Genomic DNA, 14837 nt, shown 5'->3' with positions numbered 1-14837 from the left:
ACAGTTTACTTTCAATAGGTTCTATAAATAAGTATTTTTTAGCTCTTGGACATTCAAATTCAAGATTTTTCCCTGACAGTGGAAAATAAGTTCAAGATGAAGGTCACCGTTTAATAATTAATTATAATGTGTTAATTTTCACATATGGTACTAATCTTTTGATTTACTCCAGAAGTCAATTTAATTAGTTCCTTGGTAAATATAAAAAGTTATGTCCAAAGGAATAGTAAGTAAATGTTAAGTAAAAACAGCTGCTACCTTTGATTTACTGTCATTAAGGGATTTAGTAACGTGAATGGAAAATATTCTGATTTGACCAGTGATCAATTCAAATGATGTTTTTGTGACTAAAGATTACATGTAATTATAAACTTTACATACCATTTCAATAATTACAATATCACTCTTAGTTATTTTAAGTAGAAATATGTTCATAGCTACTGTTAAAGCTAACATCAATTCACTACGACCCCAGTGGCAAAGCAAATAGCCTAAATCTGGTTTCTAATCCACTAGAGGAAAGGAGAAGAAAAAAAAAATCCAGAAAGGAAGAACTAAAAAAATGAAAGTACTATCTACCCCAAAGTCTGTCCAAGCTGTCAGCAGAAAACCCTGATCCTAGCTGTTACTCAAACTCTTTGTTACAGATTACAGAACATTCCATGGCCTACCTTCCCCCATCTTTCTTTACCACACTCCCCTATATTTCGTTCCTGTCAGAGGGCATTTTTTATTTCCTCAATAACATCATTTTCCTTCTAGCTTCTGGGACTTTTTACATGCTGTTACCTTATCTAAAGAATTCCCTACACTTTTCTGATTGATTTCCATTCAGGGAAGTATTTCCTGCCCCATAAATGAGATTAAGCCCAACTGCTAAGAGTTTTCTAACTTTCTATATTTATTTTAAAATTCATCATATTCTATGATTACTACTTGTTTAAATTGTGTCTTCCTCACTAGACTACCCCATTTATGAGTAGAGGAAGTATGTTTTATTTATCACTGTATCTGAAGCAACTAGTTAGAGTACATAGGGCCTTGTACACAGAATGACGTCAATTAATAAGGGAAGGGAAGATGGAAGTGGAGGGAAAAAATAAGGGAGGGAAGACAGAAGGGAAAGAAACAGGAAGAACAGGAAAAAAAGGAAGGACGGATGGAAAGACTGATTATCTGTAGAAGAAGAGGCTCCTCTCATATCCTTCAGCACTCCTTGTAGAATTTAGGATCATGGAAAGAATTCCAAGATAAAGACTAGAAGAGAAGTGGTAGTTAGTGTGAGTCTTGAGTGTGATATAATTTTTGCTATATCTTCTCACTAATCATGATTTTGGACACAGTCAATCATGGTCCCAAGACCCCTAGTTCTGGAAGATTCTAATATAGCAATTTTTGACATATAGTAAGCTTTCCTAAGGAAATGAAAAATAATGTCAATCACAACAGAGAAATTTTTCAGACTGAAAACTCTGATTAACATTATAAGCAATCATTTACTATGTGCTGCTCATTTATCCTGAATCATAACAAACGATATCTTATTTAATCCTCACAACAATCCAGGAGATACTGTCCACACATTTTTACAAAAAGCTAGCAAAGAGAGGAACTGGGGTTAGAACCCAGGTGTAGCTTCAGAGGTCTGCTGTTGACCAACAATGCCTCTTTTGTCTACCTTATGGCAATAAGACAGAGAAAATTTTGGACTCCAGAATACTTACTGCCTGAGAATAAACAAAGTTTTGGATGAGGCCTATTAACTACAATCCTGACACCTTGGGGCCTACAAGGAGAAACAATGCTGACATTTCCCAAAAGGCAACTGGAACAATATCTGCTGTTGTGAGACTGCAAGGGAATGGCTATCTTAAGCTGTTACACTGTCACTACTTCCACAGAACTCAGACAACTCTCAATTCATCACCTCCCTGGTCACTGCAATTCAACTTTTGTGGGCTTGCTGTATTAAAAGTTAAGTGTGCTCATCTTGAAACTGCATAGTTGTCTCATTTAGATAAAACTAAAGACAAACAATTTGTGAAACTTATTTGCACCCTGATTCAAATAAACAAACTTCAAAAAAAATCTGACATTCATGAAATAATTAGAAATTTACACAGTGAATATTTGACAACATTAAAGAATTCACGTTTTAAAAAGTTATGACAAGGACCAGCCCAGTGGTGTAGTAGCTAAGTTTGTGCACTCCGCTTCAGCGGCCCGGGTTCACGGGTTCGGATCCCACGTACAGATCTACACACTGCTCATTAAGCCATGCTGTGGCAGTGTCCCACATACAAGACAGAGGAAGTCTGGCACAGATGTTAGCTCAGGGACAATCTTCCACAAGTAAAAAGAGCAAGACTGGCAACAGACATTAGCTCAAGGCAAATCTTCCTCAGCAAAAAAAAAAATGTTATGACAATTGTATTATAGCTATATTTAAAATAAGAATACTTTTATCTTTTACAGATACATAATAACATATTTATGAAAGAGATGATGTTATCCTAGGATTTGCTTCAGAATAATAATGGTGAAAGAGCGAAAGTGAAATGAGTGGAGGTATGGATGAAGTGAGACTGACCATGAGATGATGGTTGGTGAAATAGGGTGATGGGTTCATTGTACTGTTTTGTCTACTTTTCCATATGTTTGAAAAAAGAAAACACAATAATCTCCATAAAAAAAAAAAAGGTGAAGAGAAAAGTTAATTTATGGAGGTTTTACTTACTGGTGTTAATAGGGGTCTTTATTATTTTAAATTGATTATGTCTTTATAAGACTGAACAAGCTAATAAAAAAATGAAAAATAAATCAATCACATATTTATGTAGTTTATCACCAAATATAAACTCCAGATGATAGGCTACATTTAAATTTTTTCCAGATGTTTGAGATAGTATTGAGACGTCTTAGATAATAATATGTGACCGGAAGCCTAATTCCACTCATTCATTTTCTGGTGGGTTATATCACTCAAAACATAGTATTTTGTATTCATAGTAAGTGCCCTAAGTCAATTAGAAACATTCATCACATTATTTTGAAATATTGATTTGTATCATCTGATCTAAAGATGACAAGTAATATATAGTTATTTTAATCAAAGATAGATTAAACCATCTATTTACCTACAAAAAAACCCCTCACCTTAGTTTAAAAGCTGCCAATAAATAAATAAAAGCTTTTATTTATTTATTTATTTTTTTGAGGAAGATTAGCCCTGAGCTAACTACTGCCAGTCCTCCTCTTTTTGATGAGGAAGCCTGGCCCTGAGCTAACATTGTGCCCATCTTCCTCTACTTTATATGTGGGACGCCTACCACAGCATGGTGTGCCAAGCAGTGCCATGTCCGCACCTGGGATCCGAACCAGCGAACCCCGGGCCGCCGAGAAGCGGAACGTGCGCACTTAACCGCTGCGCCACCGGGACGGCCCCAATAAAAGCTTTTAGAAGGAAGCCTTGAGTTATCCTGAATAGGACAGCACCAACACCACTAAATTAAATCTGCAATGATGTTACAATTTTTGTATTGTGTTATATATTTTGGAGACCAATTAACCAAAGGAAATAGTCAAGATATTTCTTAAAAACCCTACTGTTATAATTGTTCTAATGCATAAGCTTAAAAAAGAAAAAGTCTTGTCATAGAAAGATTCTTTACCATAAAATAAAAAATAGAAGAAAACGGTAGTTTTCATAAGGATGGAAAACTTTTAATTATAAACTTAAATGAGAAAGCAGTTAAAGGCTTGTATCAAAACAAAAAACAAAACTCCAAAACTGAAAACTCCTAAGAAAGAAAATGATGCCAAAAAAGCTACTCTAGCCCTAAAGCCAAGAGGCATTTTCCATTCTGTTTTTCCATAAATAAGAAGTTAAAAAAATTTTTTTTAACCCAGTGAGTCATATAGAATGGAAATAGCTGGGCATTCAGGCCTGATGCAAGCTCTGGAAACTTACTTCAGTTTTTCCTCTTCACTCAATGTCTTCCACAGTTCTTCAATTTGTACTGTTGCATCCTCCAAACCGGTCTTAGAATTTTCTGTGAGAAACTGAGCACGATGATCTTGAACAAAAAGGGCGCTTGCTGACATGGGTTTCTTGATTACTCGATTGCTAATTAAATCATAAGCTGTAAGCTGTCCAGATTTGTTATCTACCACATTTGATTTTTTGTTATAGGCACCTTCACTGAGATTCTTTTGTTCAGAGCTTGGAAGATTATTATTATTACTCACTTTACATGCAGAACTTTCTTGAGGCACTAAAATTTTCACAGGTTCAATGTTTTCTCCCATTGAATTTTTAAGTACATTTCCCTTGCTCCAGTCATCTGCACAAATTTCCAAAGACTTCTCAGGAACTGCTGCTTCTTCATTTTTCCCACTCTCATTTATATGGCCTTTACTACCATTTTGTGATTGGGCATGCTTAACAGAATCTACATAACAAGTTTCACTATATTCCTTCTGGGCGTCCTCACATGATGAATTATTCATTGAAATCTCCTGAAATAAATTTCTAGTGTTCTTAACAATGCTAGAATCTTCACTACTAAAATGATCATCATAATGGTCATCAACATGTAGCTGAGGATCAGAACAATAATTAGTGTTTTTTACAGATTCATCATTATGCACGTCATTTTGAAAAGGAATGGCTAAAGTATCAACATTTGGATAATTATTTCCAGATGATTCCATCTTATTAAAAAGCACATCTGTTTCTGCTGTTTTACTAACAACCGTGTCAGCTGAAGAAACATCTGTTTCATTATTTTCATAAGAATTTGTACTAGGTAGTGATCCATAACAAGTCGTCAACAGATTTTCAAGAGCAATTAAAATAGATTCCTAAAAATACAAATTAACAAATGTTAGGGGAAATTATGAAAATAATAAATACACAAATTTAAAATATTTTAAGAAATGTATAAATAAGCAAATCTTTTTTACACAAAAACGGTTAGGATTGTGTAAGTTTGTAAATAGCAATAGTTTTATAAATTAATGCAAAAAGCATCTGAAAAAGGTTACCTTATTCTGTAATAATACTTGACTTTTATCTGGTGTTAAATTTACATCCACATCAGCGGTAGGTACATCAATTTTCAGAAAGAAAATGGGATACAAACGAGTAGATTCCTTTAGGCACTTCAGATTGTAATAATGTCGGATTAACTAAAATATATGTAATGAATAAAAAACAAAAATATCATGTAAATAAAGATAGTATTGCCATCCTTAAAATACCACCAAACGGAGCATATTTAACTGAGAAACTGAGTGGATACAACTGCTTATTACAAAAAGCTGTACCTGAATAGTAATACTTATTTAGAGGCCCGGAACCTTTATGAAGCACAAGTATTCATTAAGATGTATAAATATCCAGTGCAACTGTCTTCATGGTTAAAAGATCATAGTATCATAGATGTTTGAAAGTCCAAGGTTCAACCCAAACTCTGTTACTTCCTGCCTATGTGCTCTAAGAAAGTCAGTAACATTTCAGTTTTTACACTATAAATAAGGATAACAACTCATCACAGAGTTTTTGTGAAAAGTCAGAGACATCATATGTAAGGTACCTAGCACAATGCTTAATAAATGTTATTGCATCTCTTTTTCTCCTTTTCCAAATCATTTTAGAGCAAATTCTTGGAAACAGTCCTTGTAACAAGTTAACGAATGACAGAGCTAGTTTTTATTTCTGATCCAAGTGATACCTTTTTCTAAAACAGATTACCTTTAATATGTCTTTTTGGTGTACTGGTCGATTGTTGATAAAGATGAAACTCCTTTCTGGGGTTGAAAGACTTGTGAAAGAGTGGTCCGCATCATGCTTTGGAAGAAATCCACTTAGATAAATCTATAATTGTAATAAATAATTATAGAATTGATATGCAATGTCAACAATAAATGTGGTTCCATGGGTCTGGCTATATACAGTACATTAATAGGTACAGAAAAATAAACAAGTGGATTTTTCATTTTAAGATATAAAGAGCCATTTATTTCCTGATGACTACTCTTTTGAGCACTGACCTTAAATAAAATACTGAAGCATGTTAAATTGGTGTTCGCTGCCTCTCTCTTTTTGCAACTCTATTTTAAGGAAAAATTGGCATTCATAAACTTCATGAATGGGCATATACCTTACCATTATAGGACACACAGCATAAATACTGCTCTCTCTGTGCTCAACCCTATCTTAGAACTTTTAAAAATTTCTTTCTTCCTATTTGTGACTTTCCTCCAGCTGTTTGTCCTTTACTTTTTAGGCACCTTTTCCTACAAAGAAGTAGCTGTTTCTGTTTTTATTCTGAGTATGCTATGAAGTCAATGTGACTGGGTTTTCATTTCTGAGTTAAAAAAATCTCTTTTACTCTTTGACACTAATAGCAGTGTTGTACTTTATCTTCATTTTGCCTAGAGAACTTTTCTACAGACAAACCAATGATTTTTATGCTATCTTTCTCTATTTTACAAATGCATGAAGAGGAGGGAAAAAACAAAGGATCCTAGGGAAAAAAAAAACAGAGAGAAGAGAGAGATTGAGGGGAACAGAAGGCTGGGAAATGCTCCTACTTCTACCTTTAAAGATAATATAGAGAACTGTTAAGAATACAGAATAGAGACAGACTGGCATGATTTAGATCCTAGCTCCACTACTAGTTATGTGATCTTGGTCAAGTTATTTAAAATAAAGGCCTACAATCTCTTAGCTAAAACAACTGGAACCAGATGTGTTATAAACCTGTTAAGAAACACTGATAAAATTTCAGCTTAGGTTTAGAAAAGTGAGAGAGTCAGTGGGGGTGCTATTTTTAGTTAAGCAGAAACCATGAGGCTCCTTATCTACAAAGCCTGTAGGCTGCCACCTATGTCTATGGCTATCTCTACCCTCGAAAATAAGTGTTTAAGGAGATGCATTACCAGTTTTAGAACGCTAAGTGCATTATTGTCACAGTGCCAAATTGTGCCAATTTTAAAAAAATAAAGCAAGCTGGATAATCCATTACAAAATGATACTACTTAATTAACTGTAAAACTTCACAGCATTTATAAATGGTTGTATAATTTACCAGGCAACATGAGACCCCTCTTAAAGCACCTGCTGAGCATCAGGGAGAACCTGTTTAGTCTCTGAAAGACTTATTGGGCTTGTGAATTAAAAAAGGAAAAAAATCTGCCCCAAATAGGTAAGAATGAAGAATAAAATGAAGAAAAAATTGGTAATATTGGTAGTCTTTTCCTTTCACACCATTTTGGTTGGCCACTGAACAATTACTATTACTTCCAAACACTGAGCTTTAAAAATGTCTTGAGATAACCTTAAGAACGAACTATAGGGGCTGCAGCGGTGGCGCAGCGGTTAAGTGCGCACGTTCTGCTTCGGCAGCCCACGGTTCTCAGGTTCAGATCACAGGTGCAGGCATGGCACTGCTTGGCAAGGCATGCTGTGGCAGGTGTCCCACATATAAAGTGGAGGAAGATGGGCATGGATGCTAGCTCAGGGCCAGTCTTCCTCAGCAAAAAGAGGAGGATTGGCAGCAGTTAGCTCAGGGCTAATCTTCCTCAAAAAAAAAAGAACAAACTATTATTTGTTATATGGAAAAGTAAAATCAAACAGCAAAGTCTTATAAAATGCTATAAAAAGTTAACATCAGGCTCGTTTATGGACAAAAAATGTAAGAGACCGAATCAGTGCAACAAAATAAAAAAATCAGACTTTAAAAGGAGTACCCTAGTATTCCTCAACCTCAACAGCAAAACAAAAATCAAAGAAAAAATATAAACAAATACTAGCCCTCTTTTTGCTTTTCAATCATGGACTTCCCTCTCTCCTTCCCTACATCTTCAACCTCCTTTAATCTGACTTCTACATCAATGACCAACTCCAATGGGCACTCAGTCCTTCTTTTATTTGACTCTCTGCGGACCCTGACACCAATGCCAATCTCTCCTTTGGGAAGCATGAACCTGTTTCAGCCTTCTCTTTTGGTCTTTCTGCTTCCTCTCTGATACTTCCTCTCTAGTTTGATTTGCTGATATCTCTCCCTTTGCTTAACCCCTATAAATGAGGATGATTCCCTTGAGTTTCATCATCAGGCCCTTTTTTCTTGCTCTATACCCTTTGAGTAATTTCATTCACATCTATACACATACACCAGTGATGCTACTTCTTTCACCCCCAAATGCTTACTTTCTTCAACTCACTGTCACAAAAATCTCAAGCTCACCACATTCAAAACTTGATACTTCATCCCACTTCTAGCCTGCTATCCAATAGGCTCTGTATTCCTTTATCACGATAAAGAGCTGTGTCACCTACCCAAATCTGTCAAACCCATCTCCTCTTCTACCCTGATTCTGTTGAAGTAACTCTGACTGGTGTCTCCTAACACTAGTGTTTCTCCTCTTTCAGTAAACTTCTAGAATACCATGGAGTTATGTTTCTAAAGTAATAATTTAAGTAATTCTGTTCAGGATAGTGGAATAAGTCATGCAGAAACTCTATTCTCCCCCACCCCAACCGCAAATACATTGCAGTGATAGATAAAATCAGTTTTTACAAAAATTTTGAAAGACCTAACCATTTAAAATAAGACAAACAGAAAGATGTTATGGATGCAAAACCTAACAGGGAGTGATGGCTGAAGTCAAAAGCTCTATGTGCTCTAGGATCATAAACCAGCTGTGTCAGTTGGAAATTAAATGCTGGTATGGAAATAGGGATAGAAAACACCTCATACTAGGCAGGGGATTGAAATCAGTCTTTCCACTGGACATGAGTGACTGAGACAGCCCCCTCCTCCAAATGCTTAAAAATACTGTGACCACTGGGCTGGCCCCGTGGCCGAGTGGTTAAGTTCGCGCGCTCCGCTGCAGGCGGCCCAGTGTTTCGTTGGTTCGAGTCCTGGGCGCGGACATGGCACTGCTCATGAAACCACGCTGGGGCGGCGTCCCACGTGCCACAACTGGAAGGACCCACAACGAAAAATATACAACTATGTACTGGGGGGCTTTGGGGAGAAAAAGGAAAAAATACAATCTTTAAAAAAAAAAAATAAAAAATACTGTGACCACTGCTTGGAGCTGCTTGCAAGGATCACAAGAAAGAGCACAGACAACTCCAAACCAAGAATAAGACTAAGCCAAGTCAGCTAGGAAAAAGGGTCTCTAAAACCTTGGCAGACTATATATATATAAAAAATACATATAACATTAATATATATAAATATATATAACATAACACATATATAAATATATAAAAATATATATTTATGTATTTATAATACAAATATATCTAATATAAATATATAGATATATATTTATATATATAAATTTAAAATATATATGTATACATAACTAATATAACGCCTGGTTCTGAACTGGGACTGGGAGCAGAATGATATCTGCTGAACCATGGGGAGGGAAGGGAACGTAGGGAAGAAAAAAGTAAAACAAGAACAGTAAATCTGTATTCAAGGTGATTCTGCAAATTAAAATTTCAAAGCATATTAAATACCACAGAATGAGAGAATATTCTCTCAGGAAAGTAGAAATTATAGACTAATATAAGAAAGACTTTGAAATTAGTATATGTACCATGTTTTTAAAAGAGTAAATAAAAATAACATCCATTGGAAAAAAACCCTCAAAGATAAAGAAATCAAAACTAGTAGCTATAAATCAAGTTTAGAAGAGAAGAATAGGAAAATGAGTAAACTCTGAATCTTGGACATAAAATAATATAGCTTGGGAATAAAAATCAGGCAGTACTGAGGAATTCACCCAGAATGTGGCATGGAGTAAAGCAGAGAGAAAAATATCAAAGAAAAGACAGATGTCAAAAATAAATAAATAAATAAATAAATAAATAAACAAACTTGAGGAGCTCCATCAAGACAACAAATTAACACTGGGAAACTCCTAAGAAATGCCACCACAGCAGTGATGCAGCTGAGACCACCATCCATAAATAGGAGATTCTTCCCATATGCAGGCCCTGTAGATAAAAAACGGACCCTGAACATTAATGGAAAGAGATATATAAAGATTCTCTACACCCAAGGTTCCCAATGGCCTATGCATCTGCCATCCCAGTCCAGCGAAGGGGCTTTAGTGGCCAAGTCTCACAACTTGAAGGTAAGTAAAAGGGATAGAAAACGGGTGAGAAGGGACAACCACTGGCAGTTGGCAAACAACTTAAGATTGCTTTGGGCCAGGAATGAGAAGGGGTCAAAGAAACTCTGATACAGGCCACCTCTCCTTACAAGCCCAGAAAGCATGGAATGGTGATGGGTAGCTGATGGCAACATAAGTACAAGAGCAATTTAGAAACACAGTGCATGAACAGAAGAGGGGATTTAATTAGACAATCACTCTCACTAGAGAGACGCTCAACAATTTATCATTCTGATAGCCCACGGAACTGGAACCACTCAGCAACACGTGCTTCCCAAAGTCCCCCATTCCTCCACTCAAGAATAACCACATGAAGGTGCAGCAAAAGTTTTGGTATCCATGATAGATTACCAGCAGCCCTTAAGCAATTCTATCTCAAGAGAAAATAAAAAAAATCAATGGGTAAGCATAGATGTAGCAACACATATCAATACAGATCAGAGAAAAAAATTCCCTACTGTAAGACTGACTCATGTGATAGCCCCATCCACACATGGAACCATAACCAGTCTAAGGAGGCACTGAGGTGTGTCAAAACTATTAAACAACTATTAAGGGAGCTCTGAAAGACAGGACCCATGTCAGATCACAGCCATGCTCCAGGCACTACAGTTGGGCACAAAGGCTGGCCTGAATTGTTCCTCAGGCAGAAAGAACTCTTGACACATTAATTGACCACAAGCTCCCATCTAAGACTCTAATAAAATGATAACAGTTAAGAATTCAGTACTGCAAAGAGAATAGGAGGGAAACCAGTAGCAGAAAAGAGATTTCAACAAATCATGAAAAAGGAGAAGAGTAGAACAGAGAGCTGACTGACCAGTAGAACAGAAAGCCTTCAGGCTTAAAGCCAGATAAATAAGAACAACAAACAAATGGGTGGTTCTATAAAGAAACTGAATAAGGACAATCCGTCATGAACCAATTACAGTTTAATTTTGTGCCAGAAAGAGAAAAAGAAGAAGAAAAATAATGGAGGGGAGGGAAAGAGATGAAATGAATTTCCTAGGGCACAGATGTTAGCTGAGGGCTAATCTTTCTTAAGCAAAAAAAAAAAAATGGAAGATTGGCAGCAGATGTTAGTTCAGGGTGAATCTTCCTCACCAAAAAACAAAACACCAGAAATTATCTAAGTTATGACAGACGGAAATACATAATCCAGCGCCGAAATAGCAATGAGTCTTCAGATTCAAAAGGTCTCACACCAAGTGTTCAGCCTAATAAATAAATAAATAATAAAAGATACACACCTAGACACATCCTTGCACAAAGATGAAGGACAGATTCTAACAACTTTCAGATAGGAAAAAACCACATCACCTAGAAGAAAAGAACTGGAATGCATTAATCTTCCTATTGGCAACAACAGATGGTCAAAGATACTCAATGTCTTCAAAATTCTGAAGAAAAATTATGTCAATCTAGAATTCTGTCAATCAGACTATCAACAAGAGAAAATGCAAAATAAAATCATTCTCAGACACCGAAGTCTACCTCTCATGTCCACTTTCTGTGGAAGTTACTTAAAGATGTATTATCAGAAAAATGAGAATGAATACCGAGAAAGAAGGTGGCACGAAAAACAAAAAATGGTGGACAAAACCAGTAGTCCTATGAAAAGAAATTCCAGGATGAGAGTTGTGCAGAACACCTGACATGCAATCAATCCAAGTAAGAAATATGTGGGTTCTAATAACAATGATTTCAAAAAGAATGGAATGGAATGGATCACCAGTTTTAGCTAGAATAAGTAAAAGAGCTGGATTTTATTGCTGACATGAGGAAGAAAGTTTCTTCACTTCAAAAAAGGAAAAAAGAAAAACTTTTGGAAACCCAGGAAAAGCAGAAAACTACGTAAGAAAGCCCATACATAAAGCAACAAAAACATGACAAATTCTGAGCAATTGATGGGAGAACAAAAAAGGAGATTCCATTTAATTGGGACAATAGGAATATTCTCATTTGTATGACATAGAGACATAACATTGGATCCCTAGAGAGAAAATGTAATCCTAGCACAATACTTGGGTTTGCAATGAAGATTATTTATAGTCATAACAATGAGCGCTCCATATAAGTTTTCAACTTTTAGAATCAATCTTCAAATAAAAGATGGAAGACTTAAAAAATGGTTACATAAGAAAATAGGTTATATTAAGCTTGATAACATAAAAGTAAAGCTGACATGACTGAGAGAGGAAAGGGCAAGCAGAAGAAAGAGTGGGAGTGTTAATAACCTCATCCAGTATTATAAGGACTTAAGAAGTTCTGTCTGAAGCTGCTAGATCAAGAAAAGGAAGACAGAGTATTTATTTAGGATGGGAAAGGGAAAACAAAGGTAAGAGAACTCAACTCTTTTTCTTTCATCGTGTAAAATAAATAGATGATATCCTAAATTGAAAATCATTAAAAAAACTAACGTAAGCACAATACTTAAAATTTAAAACAAGAGGGGCCAGCCTGGTGGCGCAGCAGTTAAGTTGGGACATTCTGCTCCGGCAGCCCGGGGGTTCACTGGTTCATATCCTGGGTGTGGACATGGCACCACTTGGCAAGCCATGCTGTGGCAGGCGTCCCACATATAAAGTAGAGGAAGATGGGCACGGGTGTAAGCTCAGGGCCAGTCTTCCTCAGTAAAAAGAGGAGGATTGGCGGCAGATGTTAGCTCAGGGCTAACCTTCCTCAAAAAAAAAAAAATCAAAACCAGGAAAGACAAAAAGGGGAAGTAGGGCTGGGGAGAGAGGTTTACTATAAAAGCTCTCTATTTTCTTTTTTACCTAATACATATTTGATAAAAATGTTAAAAGAAAAACCTCTTGCCATCCCAATGCCCCAAACTAGTTTAACAGTTTCATTGGTAAATGAGACATTTTAAAGAACACTTTTGTTGCATACCTGAGATTCTTCTGAGTGGTACTGCACGGATTCCATATTGCCCATAACAGCAGTCCCCAGAACAGACATGAGAGCCATCTTATGATCTGATACTCTCGTTTTCTGCCAAATAACTGCCTAGGGACAAAATGACACACACAACTTTTAATACAATTTAGATTTACTAAACTCAAGTACTTATACCACTTATTTCTATATTTAGCATTCATCTCCAGCTCATATTTTCAGTGTCATTTGGAAAAGATGCATGGGCTATAAAGTCTGAGAGAATTCTGGTTCTGAATTTTAGTAGCTGTATGTTACAATTACAATCTATTTAACCTCCCTTAACCTGCGTTTTCTTCCCTCTTCAAGATAACTAAGAATGTGTATCTCCCAGAGTTGTTGGAAGATGAAAACATACAATGTAGGCAAACAGACAGGCCAGTGTCTGGCATAAAATAGTTTCATTAAATATTAATTCTCCTCCCTCTTCTAATCCTAAACTTCAGAGTATATATTTCAGAGCATATTTAAATTAAATTGCTACTCCAAATAAGGTATTTTATTGAGGATGGACAGCTATGCTACAAGATATCTGTAAACTCTCAAACTGGTATAAAAATCTGCGATAATGAAGGGCTGGCCCAGTGGCGCAGTGGTTAAGTTCACACATTCCGCTACGGCGGCCTGGGGTTCACCAGTATGGATCTCGGGTGTGGACCTACACATCGCTTGTCAAGTCGTGCTGTGGCAGGCGTCCCACATATAAAGTAGAGGAAGATGGGCACAGATGTTAGCTCAGGGCCAGTCTTCCTCAAAAAAAAAAAAAACAAAAAAAAAACTGGGATAATGTAGCTCTTTAAAATTACCTTTGTAATTTTTATTTACAGAGAACTTAGAAAAAGCTAACTCGCAGACATAGAAACTGAATAATGAGCTTCCATTTTTTTCACTGCAAGTTTGTAGTACAGCAGTTTAAGATAATCATGGTTCAGAGAGACTAGACTACAGTTTGGTTGTGAAGTGCAACATCAGGTACTATATATCACAATTTCTTCAGTTAATAAGGTCCAATTACAGTCAAATCTCTTGAGAAACCATAAACACAGACAAAATTCATTCATTCAGCAAATATTCACTTAGCACTTCCTAAATCCTGAGGAAAAGGTGTAAAGGGCCTAGGAGAAAACATCAACATTCAAGGGGCAGGTAGAGGAAGAAGAGACTGAACAGGAGTGGCCGCAGAGGCAGGAAGAGCCACAGGAGAGTATGGTGCACAGAACAAGGAAGTAAGCAGAAATAAGTAGTCCTATGTGCCCACTGTCCAGAGATCAAGGTAAGAACAGAGATGTGGCCACAGGATTTAGCAATCAGGAGGGTGAGCACAGTTCCAGGCAAGTCGAGTAAACAAAGTCAAATTTCAGCGATTGGATATAGTGACTTGGGGGGGAGACAGAAGAGTGACTCTAGACAGCTCTTTCAGAAAGTTTGCCTGCACAGCAAAAGCACACAGAGCAGTAACTGGAGGCAGGCATGGATCAAGGGAGGGTCTTAATACGACACACACGAACAGGAAGCAGTACGGGAAGAGGGGGTCAACAAACAAGGAGGTTTGTAGATTCAATGGCTGGAGGTTAAGAAAGTAAAGTTCCTCTTTGTTCTTTTTTTTTTTTTTTCCTGTAATGTAGAAAGATTATTTGTTGTGAGCGAAAAGACTCTAATTTAGATATCAGATTGTGGAGAAGGTTTGAAAGAGAGAG

The 14837-nt window shown here is 36.5% G+C and overlaps 1 protein-coding gene across 20 annotated transcripts in view; it reads right to left on the bottom strand.

Moving 5' to 3' along the window:
• The window catches only part of PMS1 (PMS1 homolog 1, mismatch repair system component), a 96836-nt gene that overhangs the window by 16896 nt on the left and 65103 nt on the right, over positions 1-14837 (bottom strand). For all 20 annotated transcript variants that reach the window (XM_023622196.2, XM_023622190.2, XM_023622201.2 and 17 more), the window contains 4 exons: positions 13096-13212; positions 5756-5878; positions 5047-5190; positions 3971-4863 (listed from right to left, as the gene is read on the bottom strand). In XM_023622196.2, coding sequence (XP_023477964.2) covers positions 3971-4863; positions 5047-5190; positions 5756-5878; positions 13096-13212 — 1277 coding nt within the window. The remainder of the gene's footprint in view (positions 1-3970; positions 4864-5046; positions 5191-5755; positions 5879-13095; positions 13213-14837) is intronic.

The sequence above is a fragment of the Equus caballus genome, chromosome 18, assembly GCF_041296265.1.
Source record: "Equus caballus isolate H_3958 breed thoroughbred chromosome 18, TB-T2T, whole genome shotgun sequence".
NCBI lineage: Eukaryota > Metazoa > Chordata > Mammalia > Perissodactyla > Equidae > Equus > Equus caballus.
The sequence above is the reverse complement of the archived record's forward strand: the minus strand, read 5'-3'. Positions and strand labels throughout refer to the sequence as shown.